The 21,996-nt window shown below is 35.6% G+C and overlaps 1 protein-coding gene across 8 annotated transcripts in view; it reads right to left on the bottom strand.

Moving 5' to 3' along the window:
* Positions 1-21,996, bottom strand: part of RAP1GDS1 (Rap1 GTPase-GDP dissociation stimulator 1) — a 176,907-nt gene that overhangs the window by 144,069 nt on the left and 10,842 nt on the right. For 4 of the 8 annotated variants that reach the window (XM_003257516.3, XM_003257517.3, XM_030819151.1 and 1 more), the window contains exon 2: positions 759-866. In XM_003257516.3, the coding sequence (XP_003257564.1) occupies positions 759-866 (108 nt within the window). Of the gene's footprint in view, positions 1-758; positions 870-21,996 lie in introns of all 8 variants that reach the window. The other 4 variants (XM_012499470.2, XM_012499472.2, XM_012499473.2 and 1 more) reach the window with 1 other exon arrangement.

The following is a 21,996-nucleotide window of genomic DNA, read 5'->3' as shown; positions in this document are numbered from 1 at the left end:
TACATAATTAGTTTCAGGATAGGACAAGAGCACAATTAAAAACAAGTACAGAACAAACCACAGCACAACCAAGCAGAATTAAGATAACTAATGAAAATCACTCTGTACTGATCTATTAATGGTGATAATACAGAAATTAGTGACTAGAAATAGGATAAATAAAATGCAATACAATAGTCAATGAAGAACTGTGCAGTTTCTATCTCTAGCATTATTTATCACATCAAAGATAAAATCCTACCCCAATTTCAAAAGATTTTTGATGACTTCTAATGGTTCCTTCCAAATTTATCTATGCATACATATTAAGGTACAATTACTTTAAAATATGATAAGATTCCAAAAAAATGTTAAGTGTTTTAAGCTCCCCCTGTTTCTCCTCTGTCTCCCTCCCCACTCTCCCCACATATAAAACAATCTATTTTTAAAGCACAGATGTAGGTGCTAAGAAAAACAACTATGATGCTTGACTGTTAGAAATGAAACAATGGCCTCTCTCTGGGACTGGTATTAATGTCATCACCACCCATCAATTCCTCCTTTCTTTGCCTATCAACTTGGCTTTGAGGATCTTGCGGGGGCGTGGAGGGTAAGTAGGAGGGTAGAACATGTAAAACAATCTTAGTATTCAGGGATATGATTCAAAAGAATTCAAGTTATATGAATACAAAGTTATGTGCTTAACTACATACCAGTTTCTGAATGACTACTGATTTGATTTTCTTCTTTGGAATTTGAGTAAACATAATGAAACTTACTATTTTGAGCCAAGGCTTGAAGCAGACAATCCAAGCATCCTTCTAAACTATCCTCAGTCTTGTCAACAGCTGTTATCTTCAGCTTCTTCAAGGTATCACTGAGATTATCTGCTTAAAGAAAAAGAAAAATCAGAAACTCGACCTTATGACCACCATATGTTACATGACAAAAGGATAAACAGTTACCACTAAACTGGAGAGCTTCCTATAATAGCAAATTAACCTCCACATACATTCCAAAATGGCATTAGACTGTACTATTAAAAAAATTTTAAATACACTTTGTTCACTTAACTCAGATATGAAATATTCATTCTGCTATGTGTAAGATACCAGCAATATTCCAAAGATTATCAAAGAACATCTTTTTTCCATATTCTTATAACTTATTGAGCTTGTTCAGGAAAGCATCTATGGCTTAGAAAAATTAAATGTTCACAAAAAAATTATATAGTTTTGCAAACATTTTATTTCATTGTTCACTTCCTCTGTTGTACATTAAAGACATAAAAAATGAAGGTTTAGAAAAATTTCAAAGTAGTATGATTCCAAACAATACAAAGTGTGATAACTACAAAACTTACACTGTCATTTGAAAAATACTTCACATCAAAGTACTGCTTTAAGCCCTAACATGCATATTTTGGATTATAAAGCTATGCTTTCTTCCTAAATTGTATGTGAATTCCTCTAGATCACAGATTCTCAAAACCTCTTTACACTATTAAGTTACTGAGAATCTGAAAGAGCTTTTGTTTATATTATTGCTATAGACATTTAACATATTACAAAATCAAAACTGAGACTTTTTAAAATTTATTTAGTAATTTACTTAAATGTAACAATTATAAACCTACTGCATATTAACATTATTAGCATTTTAATGAAAAAAAATTATTTCCTAACAAAAAAATTTAGCAAGAAGAATAGCATTGTTTTTTTTTTCTTTTATTACACTTTAAGTTCTGGCTTACATGTGCAGAACATGCAGTTTTGTTACATAGGTATACATGTGCCATGGTGGTTTGCTGCACCCATCAACCTGTCACTTACATAAGGCATTGTTTTACATTTTCAGAAATTTCATCCAGGCCCGGTGACTTATGCCTATAATCCCATCATTTTGGGAAGCCAAGGTGGAAGGATCACTTGAGGCCAGGAGTTCGATACCAGCCCGGGCAACAAACTGAGTCCTCTTCTCTAAGAAAAATAAAAATAAAAAAATTAACTGCATATGGTGGCACATGCCTGTATTCCCAGCTACTCAGGAGGCTGCAGTGGGAGGATCACTTAAGCCTAAGGAGTTTGAGTCTACAGTGAGCTAGGATTGCTCCACTGCACTCTAACCTGGGTGGCAGAGCAAGACACTATCTCTTAAAAAAAAAAAAAAAAAAAAAAGGAAAAAAAAAAGAAATCTCCATAATGTGGTTCAACAGAAGATAACTGGACTCTCGTATCTACTTCTGTATTCAATCTTGGTTAATGTGCTGTTTTGGTTTGAATAGATGAAGAAATTTAGCCTCAATATATACGTAGTCGGAAAACACATATTTTAACAGCCTTTTCAGATAATTGCGGATATTCATTGATATGCTAAAATTGGACACCTGGCAGTTCCTTAAAGGTTAGTTGCCCTGCTAAGCCGAAACAATATGAAAGTTTCCATTCTCCAGAAGAGGAAAGATTTATCTGATTTATCTGATTAAGGCTGAGAAGGACTACTGGACATGTATGGCTCAACCCCTTCTGCATTCCTGTTCTTTTACAAAGAATAAGAATCTTCTTTTCTACACCTGTGGCTGTCCAGGTGTACCAGTGACAAAATGAGTAAATATGTATAATTCAGCAGTAAATTACTAGTAATCCCATTGTGACTCTACAAATAGAGGCCTTAACTCTAGACTTTATCAATTTTAAAGCAGATATTTTAAATTCTAGCAGACGACTCATATGCTTGTATCTCCAGTGGTTCTAAACTTGGGTAAGAAACAGAGGATATTATTTTTGTACTCCTTCAAACCATGACAGTAAATTTCAGTGGTAAATCCTTAGCATCCAAATTACTTTTTGTGTAATTCCAGAGAGCTGTATTTTATATTTCCTGAAAAACAGTGAAATTGTTCTAATGAAAATTTGTCAGCCTCTGGCTGGTAATGAGGCAGTAAGTAGAGATAGAAATGGAGAAGTATTAACAAATAAAATAAAATTTTTTCTTAAAACAATTTCTTTCCTATATATCGACATATGGTCTAGCTCGTCTTGTGAAATATGTGACATCTTCAAAGGGTTAAAGCAAAGTTGACTTGGTCATTAAAATTCTGCGTCTCCCACTTCTTACCCACTCAATCACTCCTTAAAACCTGATCTAACCAAGTCCTCTAAAAGCCTATCAAAATTACTGTCAAAGATTTTAAATGATATCTTGACAAAGCCAATGAATTTTTCTCAATCCTCTTATTTGATATCTCTGTAGCAATAGACGGTTTTTCCATTTCTGAAACACCTCTTAACTTAGAAACATCAGTCTAAACACTTGTTTTTGGTCTTCTTCAATAGATCTTCCTTCTCTATCTGCCCCTTTAATATTAGTGTGACCCCAGTTGTGCACAGAGCCTCTTCTCTTCCTGAATAATATATGCATGCCCTTCAGAATATTAGGATGGTATGCTCTTTCCTTCTGTCCTCCCTTCTTTTATTCAGCTGGACAGACCACTTGCTTTATCTCCCTATCAGTATAAAGAATTACCACATTTTAGGCCTTGTTACATTTGGATAAAACCTGATGCAACTTCTGGTAACCGTGAACAGCTAACTATCATTCCTCGCATTTCTCAAAACTCTCTGTTAAAGAAAAACAGCTATACTTTCCCACTAAAACCTTCAAACTTCGCCAAGCCTTTTTTTTCTTTTATCTTAGGCACCAGAGGCTCTTTATGCTCCAACCTCTCTTCTATAAACCAGAAACAAGTTATTTACTGGTCTGTAAGTACTTGCTGCAATGGAAGAGTTTTCATAAGACCTAAATTTTTAGCTATCAGTTCCTTTCTTAACATCAATCTAAGAAAAACTAATGAGGAAAGTGATGCTGTTTTAATATTTAAATAATTTGACCATAAAAGTACTTAAGATCATCACCATCATCAAAGAATATACTTGACTGTGAAGAAAGAACTGTCCCAAAGAACCAATCTCAAGACAGTATCATGTTAAACTAGGAAGTCATGAAATTCTTTATGTCATTTGTGGTGGCATTTTTCAGTTTACCTTCCTCACAATATTATTCAGAAATGGTAGCTTTATTTTCAAGGTTATTGGATCTACAACTTCATACTTTTAAATGTTAATCAATTCTATCACTTTACTATATGCTAGTAAGTAGATACATGGGTATATAGATAGATATGTGTTTGTTATCTTGGGACAATTATACCATTGTTGATGATAAAACCGACAGGAGACAAGCACATAAGAACTGCTAACAGAGCTTGTAAAAGTTCAAGACATTTTTACCTCACTTCAAATGTCACTCAATTTTTTTCTGCATCTATAATTTTCACATAACTACCTAGTAACAAAGCTTTACTTTAAAAGCATCATTATCCACATCCATTCTAAAAAAAAAAAATATTTCTGTGCTAATGCGGTTTTCAAGTACCTAGAATACAGCCAATGCATGAATGGAAGAATTTCAAGTTTATCTCAAAATGAATGGCATTAAGTCAATTTGGGGCACCTGGCTTAGCAGCTGGAAATAAGAGCAATCTCTCTTGAATATTATGTTTTACTTACCTAAAGGGTTTAGTATCTGACATAATGAAGCTATCTTTAAAAGCTTCTCTAACGAAGTAGGAATAATAGTTTCTGTTAGCATGTCAAGTGGAAAGGTCTGTGTTTAAAAATGATAATATTTTCAGTTTTACTATGCTGTATTCTCAGTTTCCTACTTTTCTTTTTTTTTTTTTTTGTTTACCAGAGCTGGTCCTAAACCAATCAGAAACTTTTACAACTCAAATTATGCCCTCATCTCCCATTACTTTCTCACACAACATCATGTGTGTCAGTCCCACTACATTATTGGCTTTTTCCCAAGCACACCCTCATTTTTACAATTGTGAGAATTAAATTCTTTTCTAAAATTCCTTTCTGTACATTTTCCACATCTAGCATGGCTACTTACTTGGCAAAGTCAACTAATATGCCAAGTCTTACATGAAGCTTTCTGTATCCTGCAGTCAGAGGAACCTTCCTTTTCTAGGCTCCCATATTTTGTTTATATCTTGATAAACATGAAAGTTTCTATTTTCATATAGATTCTTTAATGTTAAATTTATTCCAACAGATTTTGGAATTTTGTCATTGCTGAGGATTAAATAAGTTGTCCCATTTTCATGGGTAGGTGACATATCTACAGTAACCAAAAAAAAAGGGCTACCTTGTATAATTATCACATATTCAGTCAACATTCAAATTATCTTATTTCTTAGCAAGCTAAAAAAGTTTAAGTATAAAAATCATGCCTCTTGATCTTGGAACATATCCCCTGTGGATAAAGGGAGACTACTGTATTGTAATCAAATTCTCCGGTTATTCCCCATTTCACTGACTTCTAACTACATGAAATACAAATCATGCTTCTCTTCATTGCTGCTGCGGCTACAGATGCTTGCTGTTAAGATATAAACAGACACTTCTCAAAAGAAGACATTTATGCAGCCAACAGACACATGAAAAAATGCTCATCACCACCGGCCATCAGAGAAATGCAAATCAAAACCACAATAAGATACCACCTCACACCAGTTAGAATGGCGATCATTAAAAAGTCAGGAAACAACAGGTGCTGGAGAGGATGTGAAGATGGAAACTAGTTCAACCATTGTGGAAGTCAGTGTGGCGATTCCTCAGGGATCTAGAACTAGAAATACCATTTTATCCAGCCATCCCATTACTGGTATATACCCAAAGGACTATAAATCATGCTGCTATAAAGACACATGCTTGTGTATGTTTATTGCAGCACTATTCACAATAGCAAAGACTTGGAACCAACCCAACTGTCCAACAATGACAGACTGGATTAAGAAAATGTGGCACATATACACCATGGAATACTATGCAGCCATAAAAAAGGATGAGTTCATGTCCTTTGTAGGGACATGGATGAAACTGGAAACCATCATTCTCAGCAAACTATCGCAAGGACAAAAAAACAAACACTGCATGTTCTCACTCATAGGTGGGAATTGAACAATGAGAACACATTGACACAGGACGGGGAACATCACACACCGGGGCCTGTTGTGGGGTGGGGGGACAGGGGAGGGATAGCATTAGGAGATATACCTATTGTTAAATGACGAGTTAATGGGTGCAGCACACCAACATGGCACATGTATACATATGTAACAAACCTGCACGTTGTGCACATGTACCCTAAAACTTAAAGTATAATAAAAAAAAAGAAAAAAATAAGAAAACTGAGAGCTTAGAAAAAGTATTTAAAGTTTAATCATTTATCACTATCTTTATAATTATTACTTGGTCCCAATAAAATTGAAAATTAAAAAGAATATGAAACTAATGTGAATGTGCTACTTTGATAAATTAGTTTCCACGATGAAGTTCCACAGATGCAAGATCTAACAGGAATGTACCTAAATACTAAATGTTTTGTGAACACACATTATGTACACATGATCTGAAAAAGAAGTATCTGAGCAAAAAAGTAACCGTTCAGGTGCATGTGTGCAATATTTCAAAGGCAATTCACGCAGTACTTGGATAATTAGGAATATTTCTAATATTTGAAGAGAAACAAAAGAGCTAAAAACTATTCTATTTAATGAAAACTCCAAACTAAATTTCATAAATGTTACACACCTAACTTCTACCTTAATTCATGAATATACTACTTTAACATGTAGTCATACCTATTCATATACATGGGCTTTGCTCCCAGTATGACTCTCCAGGTTGCAATGACATTGTAACTCTGTGCCTATTCACCAGTTACACACACATCTATTCACTAGATACAACTCTTTCATTCCAGGTTAATTATAATTCATTACAAGATTTCATAAAATATAAGGGCTTATATGAATGTAATCAACCTGTCCTTTGTGTGAGTCAAGCAGTTTGAACCTTACACCAAGTGGTTAAATCTCAAAACTAAACTTCATCAATAAGTTTGTAATCTATTTATGAGATTATTTCTGTAGAATTTTATACAGTTCTATTTTTTCTGTATTTTTCATTTTGTTAGTTTTATAGTTCTAGGTAAATAAAACTCTGTATAGTTCTACTAGTAGATTGAAAATTCCTCTAGGACAGGAAATTATGCTAGGATACTCACGCTACTCACTATAGTGAAAATTTAGTAGACCCTGAAAACCTACATTACTTTTGAGTTACTTGCACTGGCATTTTTTTTAGAAATTATGACATAAACTGTCTTGATTAAGAAATATTTTTATTAAAATGGGCTATACTAAAAACAATGACTTTATTTCACTTTAAGTCATCTTCTCTAATTATTTTAGAAATGTGATAAAAATTTTCTAAGCAGTAATTTTTCATTTTTTTTTTTTTTTTTTTTTTTTTTTTTGAGACAGAGTTTCACTCTCGTTGCCCAGGCTGGAGTGCAATGACGCAATCTTGGCTCACTGCAACCTCCACCTCCTGGTTTCAAGGGATTCTCCTGCCTCAGCTTCCCGAGTAGCTGGGATTACAGGCACCCGTCACCACGCCCAGCTAATTTTTTGTATTTTTAGTAGAGACGGGGTTTCACCATGTTGACCAGGCTGGTATTGAACTCCTGACCTCAGGTGATCTGCCCGCCTAGGCCTCCCAAAGTGCTGGGATTATAGGCGTAAGCCACCACGCCAGGCCTCATTCATTCTTAAACGCAATTAAAAATCTATTTTAGTCTGAACTAGAAACACTCTAGTCTTACTTGTCATGTTTGATTAGAGGGTGAAGAATCTGACAGATGATCTTCACAACTACAATATTAAACTATAATAAATAAGAGCAAAATACAATTTGAAAAATTTTATTTCACACAATGCCTAAAGACCTATTTCAGATGGTCTTCACAACTACAATATTAAACTATAATAAATAAGAGCAAAATACAATTTGAAAAATTTTATTTCACACAATGCCTAAAGACCTATTCTCATAAAGTTCAAGAATTATGTCTGTGTATATGTGATTAGGCTCTACACAGAGAGAGTCTAATCACATACATTGTGTCTGGATGCGATAGGCCTACAATACTTCGGCTCCTGGCACTCACAGCAATATTTTTTTTTTTTTTTTTTTTTTTTTTGGAGACAGGGTCTCACTCTGTAACCCAGGCTGGAGTGCAGTGGCACCATAATGGCTCACTGCAACCTGAATTTCCTGGGCTTAAGCAATCCTCCCACCTCAGCAAGCTGAATATATGGGGCCACAGGTGCTGACTACCACGCCCAGCTAATTTATTTTTTTGGACATACAGAGACTTTCCATGTTGCCCAGGCTGGTCTCGACCTCCTGAGCTCAAGCCATCCTCCTGCCTCAGCTTCCCAACATGCTAGGATTATAGGCATGAGCCCACCGTGCCCAGCCATGGCAATAATCTTAATAAAAAGTGCCATTATAATTATTATATTATTTTAGGAAATCATAATATGTACTACATAACAGAAATCCCTTGATAATTTTATGACAGTTATAATTTTATTCAACGGTGTTCAACCTAGAAAATCCACTGTCTTCTAAGAAGTGACAGGAAAGATATGACTCAAAACAACTGCCAAATATACTAGTGATGACGCTAATATTTTACATTAACATTAAAATTAGTATCAGGGATAACAATTTGCAGTTGGAGAGATCAGTACAGATATTCCTTTGTTCCTACAAAGTTTTATTAGGCTCCTGTGCTAATAAAAATACTAAATTTTTGTGGAAACTATTCTTATTAATTTCAAAGTACTAATCGACATTTTTCATTAGCCAAACTGGTAAAATTTATCATAAAGCTATGTTAAAACCCACAGCACTCTTTAAGCATACATATTTCTTTCCTGGCTGCTAGAACAGTCAATTAATATCTCTTCAAGACAATTAATGTCAGAATAAAGAACAAGTAAAGAAACCAAATTTCTCTAGGCAAACTTCTTTTTAGGCTATCTTCATTTGAAATGAAAGAAAAACTCAGTTAACATTTATTCAGCAGGTAGTTCCTACTTTGATGAATTTCAATAGCAATCTATTGCTCACTGAGAAAATGTATCTTTTAAGTTTTATAACTGTTTCAGTTACTGTTTTTATATAACAAACCACCCCAAATTTACTGGCATAAAACAAAAGCCATCTTATTATGCTCATAGATTCTGTGAACCCAGAATCACAAAGGGCACATTCAAGATGGCTAGTCTCTACTTCACAAAATCTACAGCCTTGATGCAGAGTCTCAAAGGCTAGGGGTGACTGGGAGTGACTCAGTGGCTGAAGCTGATCTGAATCATCTAACAGTTCATTCACTCACATGGCTGGTGACTGGCATGAAAGGACTCAAAGACTAGGATTTCTGACCTGAAATCTGATACCTGAGACTTGGGACCTTTCTACAAGGCTTAGCTTCCTGACATAGCAGCCTCCAGGTACTCGGATTTCTCAGGGCTCCAAGCAGGCTGGTATTCCAACAATCAGAGCGGAAGCAGCATTGCCTTTTATGACCTAAGCTAGGAAAGTCACATGGCATCCCTTCTGCTGCATTCTACTGGTTACATAAGTGTGCTCAGATTCAATAGGAGAATTAGACCCCAACTCTCAATGAGTGGTAGGAAGTTCTAAAAAAATATGTGGGGCAAGAGACATTGTTGTGATTATCTTCCGAAAATATAATCGGCTACCATAACTTAATATTCACCCCATGGTTTGGTTAAAATAGTACAATAAACAGCATTATAGTCTTTGATTGGTTTTAGCTTTGAATACAAGATAAAGTTTTCTAAAAACGATTATATTTTTAGCTTTGGAAATGGAAATTTAAAATTACATGGGGTTGAAAAACTACTGTGTACTATTTAATATGTTCAGTACCTGGGTGATGGAATCATTTGTACCCTAAACCTCAGCATCATGCAATTTATCCAGGTAACAAACTGCATCACGTGCCCCCTGAATCTAAAATAAAAGGGGAAAAAACCCTACAGATAGCATTATTTTTAAAAATTATATGGATATCACTTTATGTACTATTTCCAACTCCCTTGTGAAATAGATATTATTATCTGACTGTAATAGATGAGAAAGCTGAATTCAGAAGCTGAATAACTTGCCCAGAATAAGTGCCAAAGTCGGGATAAATCCAGATATACGTGCGTCTGCAAGTACAGGCTCTTCCTTCTGTATAGGTAGTTGAACTTTGCTCAGTTAAATGAAAGTTACACAGATATTGTGCTAATCAGAACTGTGCAAAGGACTGTTTGTACCTTCCTTTATATAGATGTAAGCTCTTCCAAAATGAATTTATAATCCAAACACGTTAGCTAGTTGTACTAGGTAACAATCGTCTATGTATCTGAATTAGTGACTGGAAAAAAAAAAAAACACAATGAAATGTACCAGGAAGCAGTCTGCCACAGTATCTCAAGGGTAGTACAATGCTGAATACGCACTTTAGCTTTCAATAAGTGTTTAACTGAATAAATAATAAATTCTAGAAAAAAGTTCCAGATCATTTTAAGTAATGAACACTTACATATGTCCAAGAAGCTGTACTAGGGGCTGAAAAAGTAAATATAATCTGTCCTCTTAATTAAATTCTTAGGGGTCTCTGTTTTCTCTTGACAATCTAAATTATGTCCTTTTTTATCACTCACTTTCTATTATTCTTTATCTACTAGAGTTTAAGCATTTCAAAACTAGAAATATGACTACTTGCACTACTTTGTCACTGTTTATAATGCCTAATATGGTAGTCTTGTGTTGCTGATTTGGCTGATGGTGCTTTGTACGCAACACATAAAACGCAGAAATATGACACACTGGACAGTTTTTATTAGAGCTTAACACCACATCACCATCCCCAGAAATGCATTTCTGCAACTAAAGGAAAATCATCAGCTCATACTATTTTTTCTTTGTTCTAACTGTATTTTTGAGACCAAATATAGCTTGTAATATTAAAAACAAATCAACATTTTTATTTCTCTGAAACACAACTACATCAATGTAAGTTTTGCATTTTTGTAATGATCAGTTTCATCTTTCATGAAGTTACTTGAAGAATCTTCAAATGGGAATAATTTTCAGAAGAGTTAAAAAACTGTTTTTAAAATCTGACGAATTTCTTGTCAAAAAAAAAATCTTTGATGGTATGTGTTTCTCACAGTTTTGAAGGCAATTTTTTTTAAAAGTTCAATTCCTAGAACAAAAATCACAACAAACTGTCTCTCAGAGCACAGTGCAATCAAATTAGAACTCAGGATTAAGAAACTCACTCAAAACCGCTCAACTACATGGAAACTGAACAACCTGCTCCTGAATGACTACTAGGTAAATAACAAAATGAAGGCAGAAATAAAGATGTTCTTTGAAACCAATGAGAATAAAGACACAACATACCAGAATCTCGGGGACATATTTAAAGCACTGTGTAGAGGGAAATGTATAGCACAAAATGCCCACAAGAGAAAGCAAGAAAGATCTAAAATAGACATTCTAACATCACAATTAAAAGAACTAGAGAAGCAAGTGCAAACAAATTCAAAAGCTAGCGGAAGGCAAGAAATAACTAAGATCAAAGCAGAACTGAAGGAGACAGAGACACAAAAAATCCTTCAAAAAAATCAATGAATCCAGGAGCTGCTTTTTTGAAAAGATCAACAAAATTGATAGACCACTAGCAAGACTAATAAAGAAAAGAGAGCAGAATCAAATCGATGCAATAAAAAATGATAAAGGGGATATCACCAGCGATCCCACAGAAATACAAACTACCATCAGAGAATACCATAAACACCTCTACGCAAATAAACTAGAAAATCTAGAAGAAATGGATAAATTCCTGGACACATACACCAAGACTAAACCAGGAAGAAGACGAATCTCTGAATAGACAAAAAACAGGCTCTGAAATTGAGGCAATAATTAACAGCCTAAAATCAAAAAAAGTCCAGGACCAGATGGATTCACAGCCAAATTCTACCAGAGGTACAAAGAGGAGCTGGTACCATTCCTTCCGAAACTATTCCAATCAATAGAAAGAAAGAGAATCCTCCCTAACTCATTTTATGAGGCCAGCATCATCCTGATACCAAAGCCTGACAGAGACACAATAAAAAAAGAGAATTTTAGACCAATATCCCTGATGAACATCGATGCAAAAATCCTCAATAAAAATACTGGCAAACCGAATCCAGCAGCACATCAAAAAGCTTACCCACCACGATCAAGTCGGCTTCATCCCTGGGATGCAAGTCTGGTTCAACATATGCAAATCAATAAATGTAATCCATCACATAAACAGGACCAACGACAAAAACCACATATTATCTCAATAGATGCAGAAAAGGCCTTCGATAAAATTCAACAGCCCTTCATGCTAAAAACTCTCAATAAACTAGGTATTGATGGAAAGTATCTCGAAATAATAAGAGCTATTTATGACAAACCCACAGCCAATATCATACTGAATGGGCAAAAACTGGAAGCACTCCCTTTCAAAAATGGCACAAGACAGGGATGCCCTCTCTCACCACTCCTATTCAGCATAGTGTTGGAAGTTCTCTCCAGGGTAGTCAGGCAAGAGAAAGAAATGAAGGGGATTCAATTAGGAAAAGAGGAAGTCAAATTTTCCCTGTTTGCAGATGACATGATTGTATATTTAGAAAACCCTATCGTCTCAGCCCAAAATCTTCTTAAGCTGATAAGCAACTTCGCCAAAGTGTCAGGATACAAAATCAATGTACAAAAATCACAAGCATTCTTGTACACCAATCACAGACAAACAGCCAAATCATGAGTGAACTCCCATTCACAATTGCTTCAAAGAGAATAAAATACCTAGGAATCCAACTTACAAGGGATGTCAGGGCCTCTTCAAGGAGAACTACAAACTGCTGCTCAACGAAATAAAAGAGGACACAAACAAATGGAAGAACATTCTATGCTCACGGACAGGACAAATCGGTATCGGGAAAATGGCCATACTGCCCAAGGTAATTTACAGATTCAATGCCATCCCCATCAAGCTACCAATGACTTTCTTCACAGAATTGGAAAAAACTACTTTAAAGTTCATATGAAACCAAAAAAGAGCCCACACTGCCAAGACAATCCTAAGCAAAAAGAACAAAGCTGGAGGCATCACGCTACCTGACTTCAAACTATACTACAAAGCTACAGTAACCAAAACAGCATGGTACTGGTACCACAACAGAGAGCTAGACCAATGGAACAGAACAGAGGCCTCAGAAATAACACCACACATCTACAACCATCTGATCTTTGACAAACCTGACAAAAACAAGAAATGGGGAAAGGATTCCCTATTTAATAAATGGTGTTGGGAAAACTGGCTAGCCATATGTAGAAAGCTGAAACTGGATCCCTTCCTTACACCTTATACAAAAATTAATTCAAGATGGATTAAGACTTAAATGTTAGACCTAAAACCATAAAAACTCTAGAAGAAAACCTAGACAATACCATTCAGGACATAGGCATGGGCAAGGACTTCATGACTAAAACACCAAAAGCAATGGCAACAAAAGCCAAAATTCTAAAGAGTTTCAGCACAGCAAAAGAAACTACCAGGCAACCTACAGAATGGGAGAAAATTTTTGCAATCTACCCATCTGACAAAGGGCTAATATCCAGAATCTACAAAGAACTTAAACAAATTTACAAGAAAAAAACAACCCCATCAAAAAGTGGGCAAAGGATATGAACAGACACTTCTCAAAAGAAGACATTTATGCAGCCAACAGACACATGAAAAAATGCTCATCATCACTAGTCATCAGAGAAATGCAAATCAAAACCACAATGAGATACCATCTCAGACCAGTTAGAATGGCCATCATTAAAAAGTCAGGAAACAAACAACAGATGCTGGAGAAGATGTGGAGAAATAGGAACACTTTTACACTGTTGGTGGGACTGTAAACTAGTTCAACCATTATGGAAGACAGTGTGGCGATTCCTCAAGGATCTAGAACTAGAAATACCATTTTACCCAGCCATCCCATTACTGGTTATATACCCAAAGGATTATAAATCATGTTACTATAAAGACACATGCACACGTATGTTTATTGCGGCACTATTCACAATAGCAAAGACTTGGAACCAACCCAAATGTCCACCAATGATAGACTAGATTAAGAAAATGTGGTACATGTACACCATGGAATACTATGCAACCATAAAAAAGGATGAGTTCATGCCCTTTGCAGAGATATGGATGAAGCTGGAAACCATCATTCTGAGCAAACTATCACAAGGACAGAAAATCAAACACCGCAAGTTCTCACTCATAGGTGGGAACTGAACAATGAGAACACTTGGACACAGGGCAGGGAACATCACACACGGGGGCCTGTCATGGGGTGGGGGACAGGGGAAGGGATAGCATTAGGAGAAATACCTAATGTAAATGATGAGTTGATGGGTGCAGCAAACCATGGCACATATATACCTATGTACCAAACCTGCACATTGTACACATGTACCCTAGGACTTAAAGTACAGAACTTAAAGTTCAGAAAATATTTTATAATGTCAAAAATAAAAATTATGCAATATATGTATACATGTAAGTATATACAAATGATTTACATCTCAAAAAAATTATTCTGGGTCACACAAAAAAAAGTTCAATTCCTGTTTTTTTCGCTACGAAAAAAAATTCCAATGAGAATTTACTAGTTATCTGAAATTATTTTACATAATTCTTTTTTATATTATTTAAAAATTTTTAAATGTAATTATTTTAAAATTGTATATCATTTATGTAATTCTTTTGCATATAATTATTTTAAATAATGTTATAGAACTCTCATACATTATAAAATGCTAAGATAAGAAAACAATGTTCCTTAGAAAAAATACAGTGGCCCTATTATTATTTTTGTTTGTTTGTTTTTGAGATGGAGTCTTGCTCTGTTGCCCAGGCTGGAGTGCAGTGGTGTGATCTCGCTCACTGCAAGCTCCGCCTCCCGGGTACACGCCATTCTCCTGCCTCAGCCTCCCGAGTAGCTGGGACTACAGGCGCCCACCACCACGCCCAGCTAATTTTTTTTGTATTTTTAGTAGAGACAGGGTTTCACTATGTTAGCCAGGATGGTCTCAATCTTCTGACCTCGTGATCCACCCGCCTGGGCCTCCCAAAGTGCTGGGATTACAGGCGTGAGCCACCATGCCCGGCCTAGTGGCCCTATTATTATACTATGATGACTTTTTAAAATGGAATGCCATCATTTTTCCTAGAAAATTTATTTAATGCTGCAAGGCCAAAAATAAGGAAAGAAAAAATCCAACAGATCTTGGTTTAGGCTAGTGAAGTCCTTATGAGGTAACTGAGCTTGAAAGTTTCCATATTAAAATTTGTATTATTTCCTTATAAAATAGGCCCCCCATTTCCTTCATTTGGAATCTATTCTGTGGTTCTTAATCAATGACAATGATAATATCTTAAGGGTATATATAAAATAAGGATATAAAAGAGCTTAAGCAACTTGCCGAAGGCTATACACAGTTCATGGGAGAGCAGAGAATCTATTCCGTATCTCTATGATTTCGTATATCATTCTGATTAATTAAAAATTCAGTTTAACCATGATTAGTGACTATATAGATCATAAGTAGTTAACTGTGCTCTTGACTACTTGTATGATTAAATTTTCACAATTAACTTCTTAATTTAAAAATATTAATTTTCAAAAAGTAATATAAATTCAACTTTACAATAATTTTGAACATAATTAAATCTTTAGCAATTCAGATACCTCCAGGAACCAGATAAACAGAGGAGTTTTAATGAGTGAAATTTGAAGGATATAATAAGAAGTAACGAAAACTAGGGGGACCTCATACCCTGCCTAAAAGACAACTACGGATGACTGTTTAATGGGAATGCAGCCTAGGGTACTGTACATTTTTTATTTTTTTGAGACGGAGCCTTGCTCTGTTGCCCAGGTTGGAATGCAGTGGCTCTATCTTGGCTCACTACAATCTCCACCTCCCGGGTTCACGTGATTCTCGTGCCTCAGCCTCCTGAGCAGCTTGGTTGGACTAAGGGCTAATTTTTGTACTTTTAGTAGCCATGTTGGCCACTCTGGTCTTGAACTCCTGGCCTCCAGTGACACGTCCGCCTTGGCCTCCCAAAGTGCTGAAATTACAGGCGTAAGCCACCACTTGGCTAGAAAGCGTATTTTCATCAGAAATTTCTTGATATTTAAGTGTTGACAGTTAATTCCAATTTCTAAAATTTCCTTAACAAAATCCATCTACATGGTATATTTGGCCCACAGGCTGCTGCCTGACAAACTCTATTACAAAAATTCCTATTATCACTATAGGATACTGTTGTTAAGAGTAGTAGCATGACCTAAGTCTGTAGTGACTTTGTAACATCTACAAACAAGTATTTACTGAATGCCAAAAAGAAATACGAAACACTGAGTGAATAGAACTACATCACTGAATGAGATTTGAAATCTAAGTAGTAGTAGGTACCACAGAAATGAGAGGTCAGTAGAACTCAGAAGCCATCTTAATGAGTTAGACTATGAAAAATGATTAAGAAGACAGAAGAAAACAGACTATTCTAGAAGAGGTAATATAATAACAGGATCAAAGATGTAGTGGTGTTATGACGAAGAATATAGGGGACAGTGAAAGGAAGATGTGTTTCAGAGAGTAATGCGAAATAAGAGGTAGCAAATTTCTGTGGGTCTTGAAAGCTCAGCAGGGTTTAGACTTGATATGATAGGCAATTGAAGCAATATTAGATTCTTGTATAAGAAAGTAATACAATTGACGTAATGTCTTTTTAAAAATGTTAATCTGGTCACAGTATATAGAAAGGACTGGGGAGCAGGAAGTCTAGTATCTCAGTACTACAGGAATGAGGTGATTAGTGTCTGGATTCTGTCAGTGGGAATGTCCAAAAGGGTCAAGAGTTTTCCATTAACTCACTTACTTGAATGAATCCTTAGTATCAGCTTGTTCATGTTTGTGTGTGTGTATGTATGTGTGTGCTTGCTTTTTTTCAGTAACAAATTGGAGCTAGTCTGGTATAATAAAAAGAACACTAGTATAGGAGTTGAGAGATCAACATTCTAGGCCTGACACTGCCCCTAACTAAAGGCATGAACTCAGACCTGTCTCTTGACAGGTCTTACTGATCCTCAGTTCCCTAATCTAGCCAAATAGAGAGAGAACCATAATATCATCATTTGAGGTTCCAGATCTCACAATATTTTTCCATTTCCAAAACCAGCCATCTGAAGATTTCAGACTTAAAAATCTGGTTTCTGACTTCTTTTGAAAAGTCAAAAATGTGACTTCCTTGGGCGCACATTCTTAGGGCAAAACTCGTTGAGGTTGCACAGGGAATCCTCTTCCAGGTTGGGCAAATACTCTAGTTGCCATAGTCCCAGCATTTCCTTCTGTATCCTTAGAGTGACGTCCAGTGTTAGATGCCATTCATCATGTTTTTGCTGCTGTCTTTGTTATAGTAGAGAAATGTATTTCTAAGCTGTTCTTTTTTATTCAAACTAACAAAATGAAAGACAAAAAGAAAGACATACTTTAAGAAAAATAAGAGAAAGCCATCTTCATGGAAATAAAAAATATTCTCTTTTACTCAATATGCAAAAAAAAAAAGCGTATGTCAAAAAAAATCACCATTTAATTACCTTTAATCAGTTACATTTGAGTTTGGGAACCCTGCTCTAGGTAATGGAAAACCATTACAAAATATGTCTAAGGAGTAAAACAATCAGATTTATATTTTAGAAAGAGTACTTGTTATAGATGGAATGTTTGTGTCCCCTAATATAGATGGTATTAGGTGGTAGGGCCTTTGAGAGGTGATTAGGTCATTAGAGTGGAGCCCCTGTGAATGGAATTAGTGCCCTTATAAACGCGACCTCCAGAGAGCTTCCTCACTCCTTCTACCATGTGAGGTTACATAGAAAAGATGACCTATAAACCAGGAGGCAGGCCTTGACCAGACACTGAATCTGCCAGCACCTTGATCTTGAACTTCCCAGTCACCAGAACTGTGGGAAAAAAAAATCTGTTGTTTATATGTCACCCAATATATAGTATTCTGTTACAGCAGCTCAAATGAACTCAAACAGTACTCTAGCAGCATGTAAAAACTGGTCAAGAAGAGGGATGCCAGGGGAAAGAATATCTGTTAAAAGAGTAGTGTAGTCTCAAGTAGAGGTAATAAGGGCCTAAACTTACATGTTTACAGTAAAGAGGTGGGAGGATTAATTCAAAGTAGTAGAATTGCTAAACCTTAGGGAACCCAATGATTTTCAAAGAATGACTCCAGATTTTAGGAACGGTTGCACACAGATGAATGGTGATATCATTCACTTAGATAGGGAATTCATAGAGAGAAAAAGTCTTGTGGAAAGGTGAAGTAGCGCAGCACTACTCTACAGCAAGAATTGGCAAACTACAGCCCATTGCCCGTGTAAAATTTTTGTACAGTCCACAGCCCATATATACTTTTATGTAATGGTGAAAGTAAAAGTAATGCAAAAATAATGGCTTTTACTTCTATAAACGGTTGAATAAAATTAAGGGAAAAACATATTTCATGAAATGCAAATTATATAAAATTTAAATTTCAGTGTCCATAAAATTTTATTGGAACACAACTCATTCCTTTGCGCATTGCCTATAGCTGTGTTTGCATTATGATAGCAGAGTTGAGGGGTTGTAACAGAATGATTCACTTTACACTGTTGCTGGATGCACTACAAATTGCAGTGACAGTTATGACTTGTCAAGTGCTTCAAAAACCATAGTATACTGTTATACCACATTTGATCTTCCTGTCAAAATAAGAGAAGCATGTCACACTTTTAAGGCATTTAAAGTAGTATGTGAATTGTTTTGTTACTGAGTTAGATGGCAAACCATTGTACTATACAATATACATCGATACTACCAGACTAAGCACTCATCACATTCCCAAGACAAAGGAAAGTTATCATCAGAGAAATCAGGAAAATATAAAACAAAGTATCTCATCACAGCAGAATTTCCACACACACAGACACAGACACACACACAAACACACACACACTCACAGATGCAAACAAATTAAGTTTCCAGGTGTCTCATTTATTATCCAAGCAAGGAAATCCAGTTACCCATGGGGAGTTAATTAAATTGTATTTGGCTGTAGCAACCAATGTTTCTAGAGAAAATAAACTTGTTTAAAAATAACCTTTCAGTGAGAATAACTACTGGAGATGAGGACACTGGGAACAATACCAACATTCAACTAAAAAACAAGGCAAAAGATTTGTAGAGGTTTTCTTTGGCTCTTGATGAGCTGGTAGATATTAATGATACTGCTTAGTTTTTTCTCAAGAAGTCAATTCCAAGCTTGAAATCACGGAAGAGTTAGACTCTATGAAGAGTCTCCACAAAATAATAATAAGCAAGAATATTTCCCAAGTTGAGAAAGCACCAATTCAGTATAACCTGAAGTGGAATCTGTTAAGATGTGTTGCAACTGATGGTGACAAAAATAAATGAAGACCAGAAAAAGGTTTAGTTGAACAAATTTACAAAGTTTGTGAAAGCATAGGTATTTAAAGCTATGGTATTTCATTCTATTATTCACCAATAAGGAAAACAATTTATCATGTATCATTGAACCAGTAGGGAAAGCATTAATTTATCATGTATCACTGAACCAGTAATGTCACCAGTGAACTTCATTTATTCTCACAGATTTAACCATCATAAGCTCTGTAAATTTTGATCAGAAATGGAAACAAATTTTGATCAGAAATGGAAACAAAATCCGGACTTGCCTTATGACACAGAAGTCTAATGGCTTAGTGGTTACAGAGTTTTATTGTGATTTTTTTGAGCTCAAGGACACAAATGAAATTTTCTGAACAAAAATAAACGCCTTTAACCACTACCATGGCTTTGGAAATTAAAATTTGCTGCAAAATTGATAGTTTCCTAATGAATCTGACTTAAAAGTCAAGGCAAAGCAGTGCTTACATGAGAAAATACTGCAATAAAATCATTTTGACAACATTGTTCCAATTACAAGTAATAATGGCTTTATATACTTCCTGTGTTGTCAAATGTTAAAAAGATCTCCCTCCATACACAAATTTGCAACAGATATATTTTGCAAGCTCAAACTATAGTTCCTGCAGTGCTTTTCAGACCTCACTGCAAGCGCAAAGGAAATTTCTGTATTTCAAAATCCATTTAACCATGCAATTGAGGAGCTCCCACCTAACCTTAAATTGGAAGTGGTTAATCTGCAATGTAATTGCATACTAAATGGCAAATATCAAGAAAAGTCTTGGGGAAAAAAAACAAACAAACAATGTTTTTTGCCAACAATTACAGCTGTACTGAGAGAATTCTATTAGTGCCTTCCATACAATGAATATGCTCATTAAGATCATATACAATTGGCAGTACTTATTTGTGTGGGGAAAAAAATGCCTCAAAGATGAAATTTGTAAAACTGCATTACAGGTCTGCATTAACAGATGAACATCTACAATAAATTCTGATAAGAGGATAACTTTGAATCCTAATAAGTGAAATGTTATCCCAAAAGAACTTCAAAAGAAAAAATATAAATTAAAAAAAAAGAACTCCAGTCTTTTCATTTTTTATCACAATAAATTGTGTTCAATTAATGTTACATTTCAAATGTAAAAAAAATGATGGACATATATGTTCTCTCATATATATTTTTTCCCTTTTCTATTAGGCTGGTGCAAACATAACTGCAGTTTTTGCACTGTTGAAATTTGCTGTTAGATGCTCAAATACATTCTTAAATAAATGTGGTTATGTTATACATCATTTTAATGCACAGTTCTCCTTACAAGCGATTTTCTTATTTCTGAGTTCAAAATGGGTCGTAAAGCAGCGGAGACAACTTGCAACATCAACAATGCACTTGGCCCAGGAACTGCTAATGAACGTACAGTGCAGTGGTGGCTCAAGAAGTTTTGCAAAGGAGACGAGAGCCTAGAAGATGAGGAGTGTAGTGGAAGATGAGAAGTCGACAATGACCGATTGAGAGCAATCATCAAAGCTGATCCTCTTACAACTACACGAGCAGTTGCCGAAGAACTCAATGTCGACCATTCTATGGTAGTTCAGTATTTGCAGCAAATTGGAAGGTGAAAAAGCTCGACAAGTGGATGCCTTATGAGCTGAGCAAAAATCAGAAAAAAATCATTGTTTTAAAGTGTTGTCTTCTCTCATCCTACGCAACAAAAATGAACCATTTCTCGATCAGATGGTGATGTGCAACAAAAAGTGGATTTTATATGGCAACTGAAAAGTGGATTTTATACAACTGGAGATGACCAGTTCAGTGGTTGGACCAAGAAGCTCCAAAGCACTTCCCAAAGCCAAACTTGCACCAAAAAAAGGTCATGGTCACTGTCTGGTGGTCTGCTGCTGATCCACTACAGCTTTCTGAATCCCGGTGAAACCATTACATCTGAGAAGTATGCTCAGCAAATTGATCAGATGCACTGAAAACTGTACTGTCTGCAGCCAGCACTGGTCAACAGAAAGGGCCCAATTCTTCTCCATGACAACGTCCGACCACAGATCGCACAACCAACGCTTCAAAAGTTGAACAAACTGAGCTATGAAGTTTTGCCTCATCTGCCATATTCACTTGACCTCTCACCAGCTGACTACCACTTCTTCAAGCATCTCGACAACTTTTAGGAGGGAAAATGCTTCCACAACCAGCAGGATGCAGAAAATGCTTTCCAAGTGTTCGTCAAATCCCGAAGCATGGATTTTTACACTACAGGAATAAATTTATTTCCCACTGGCAAAAATGTGTTGATTTTAATGCTCCTATTTTGATTAATAAAGATGCGTTTGCGCCTAGTAATAATTATTTAAAATGCACAGTCTGAAACCACAATTACTTACGCACCAACCTAATATGCAGTATCTTTGATTCTGCCTCATGGCC

Source organism: Nomascus leucogenys, chromosome 9 (assembly GCF_006542625.1).
Source record: "Nomascus leucogenys isolate Asia chromosome 9, Asia_NLE_v1, whole genome shotgun sequence".
Taxonomy (NCBI): Eukaryota; Metazoa; Chordata; class Mammalia; order Primates; family Hylobatidae; genus Nomascus; species Nomascus leucogenys.
The sequence above is the reverse complement of the archived record's forward strand: the minus strand, read 5'-3'. Positions and strand labels throughout refer to the sequence as shown.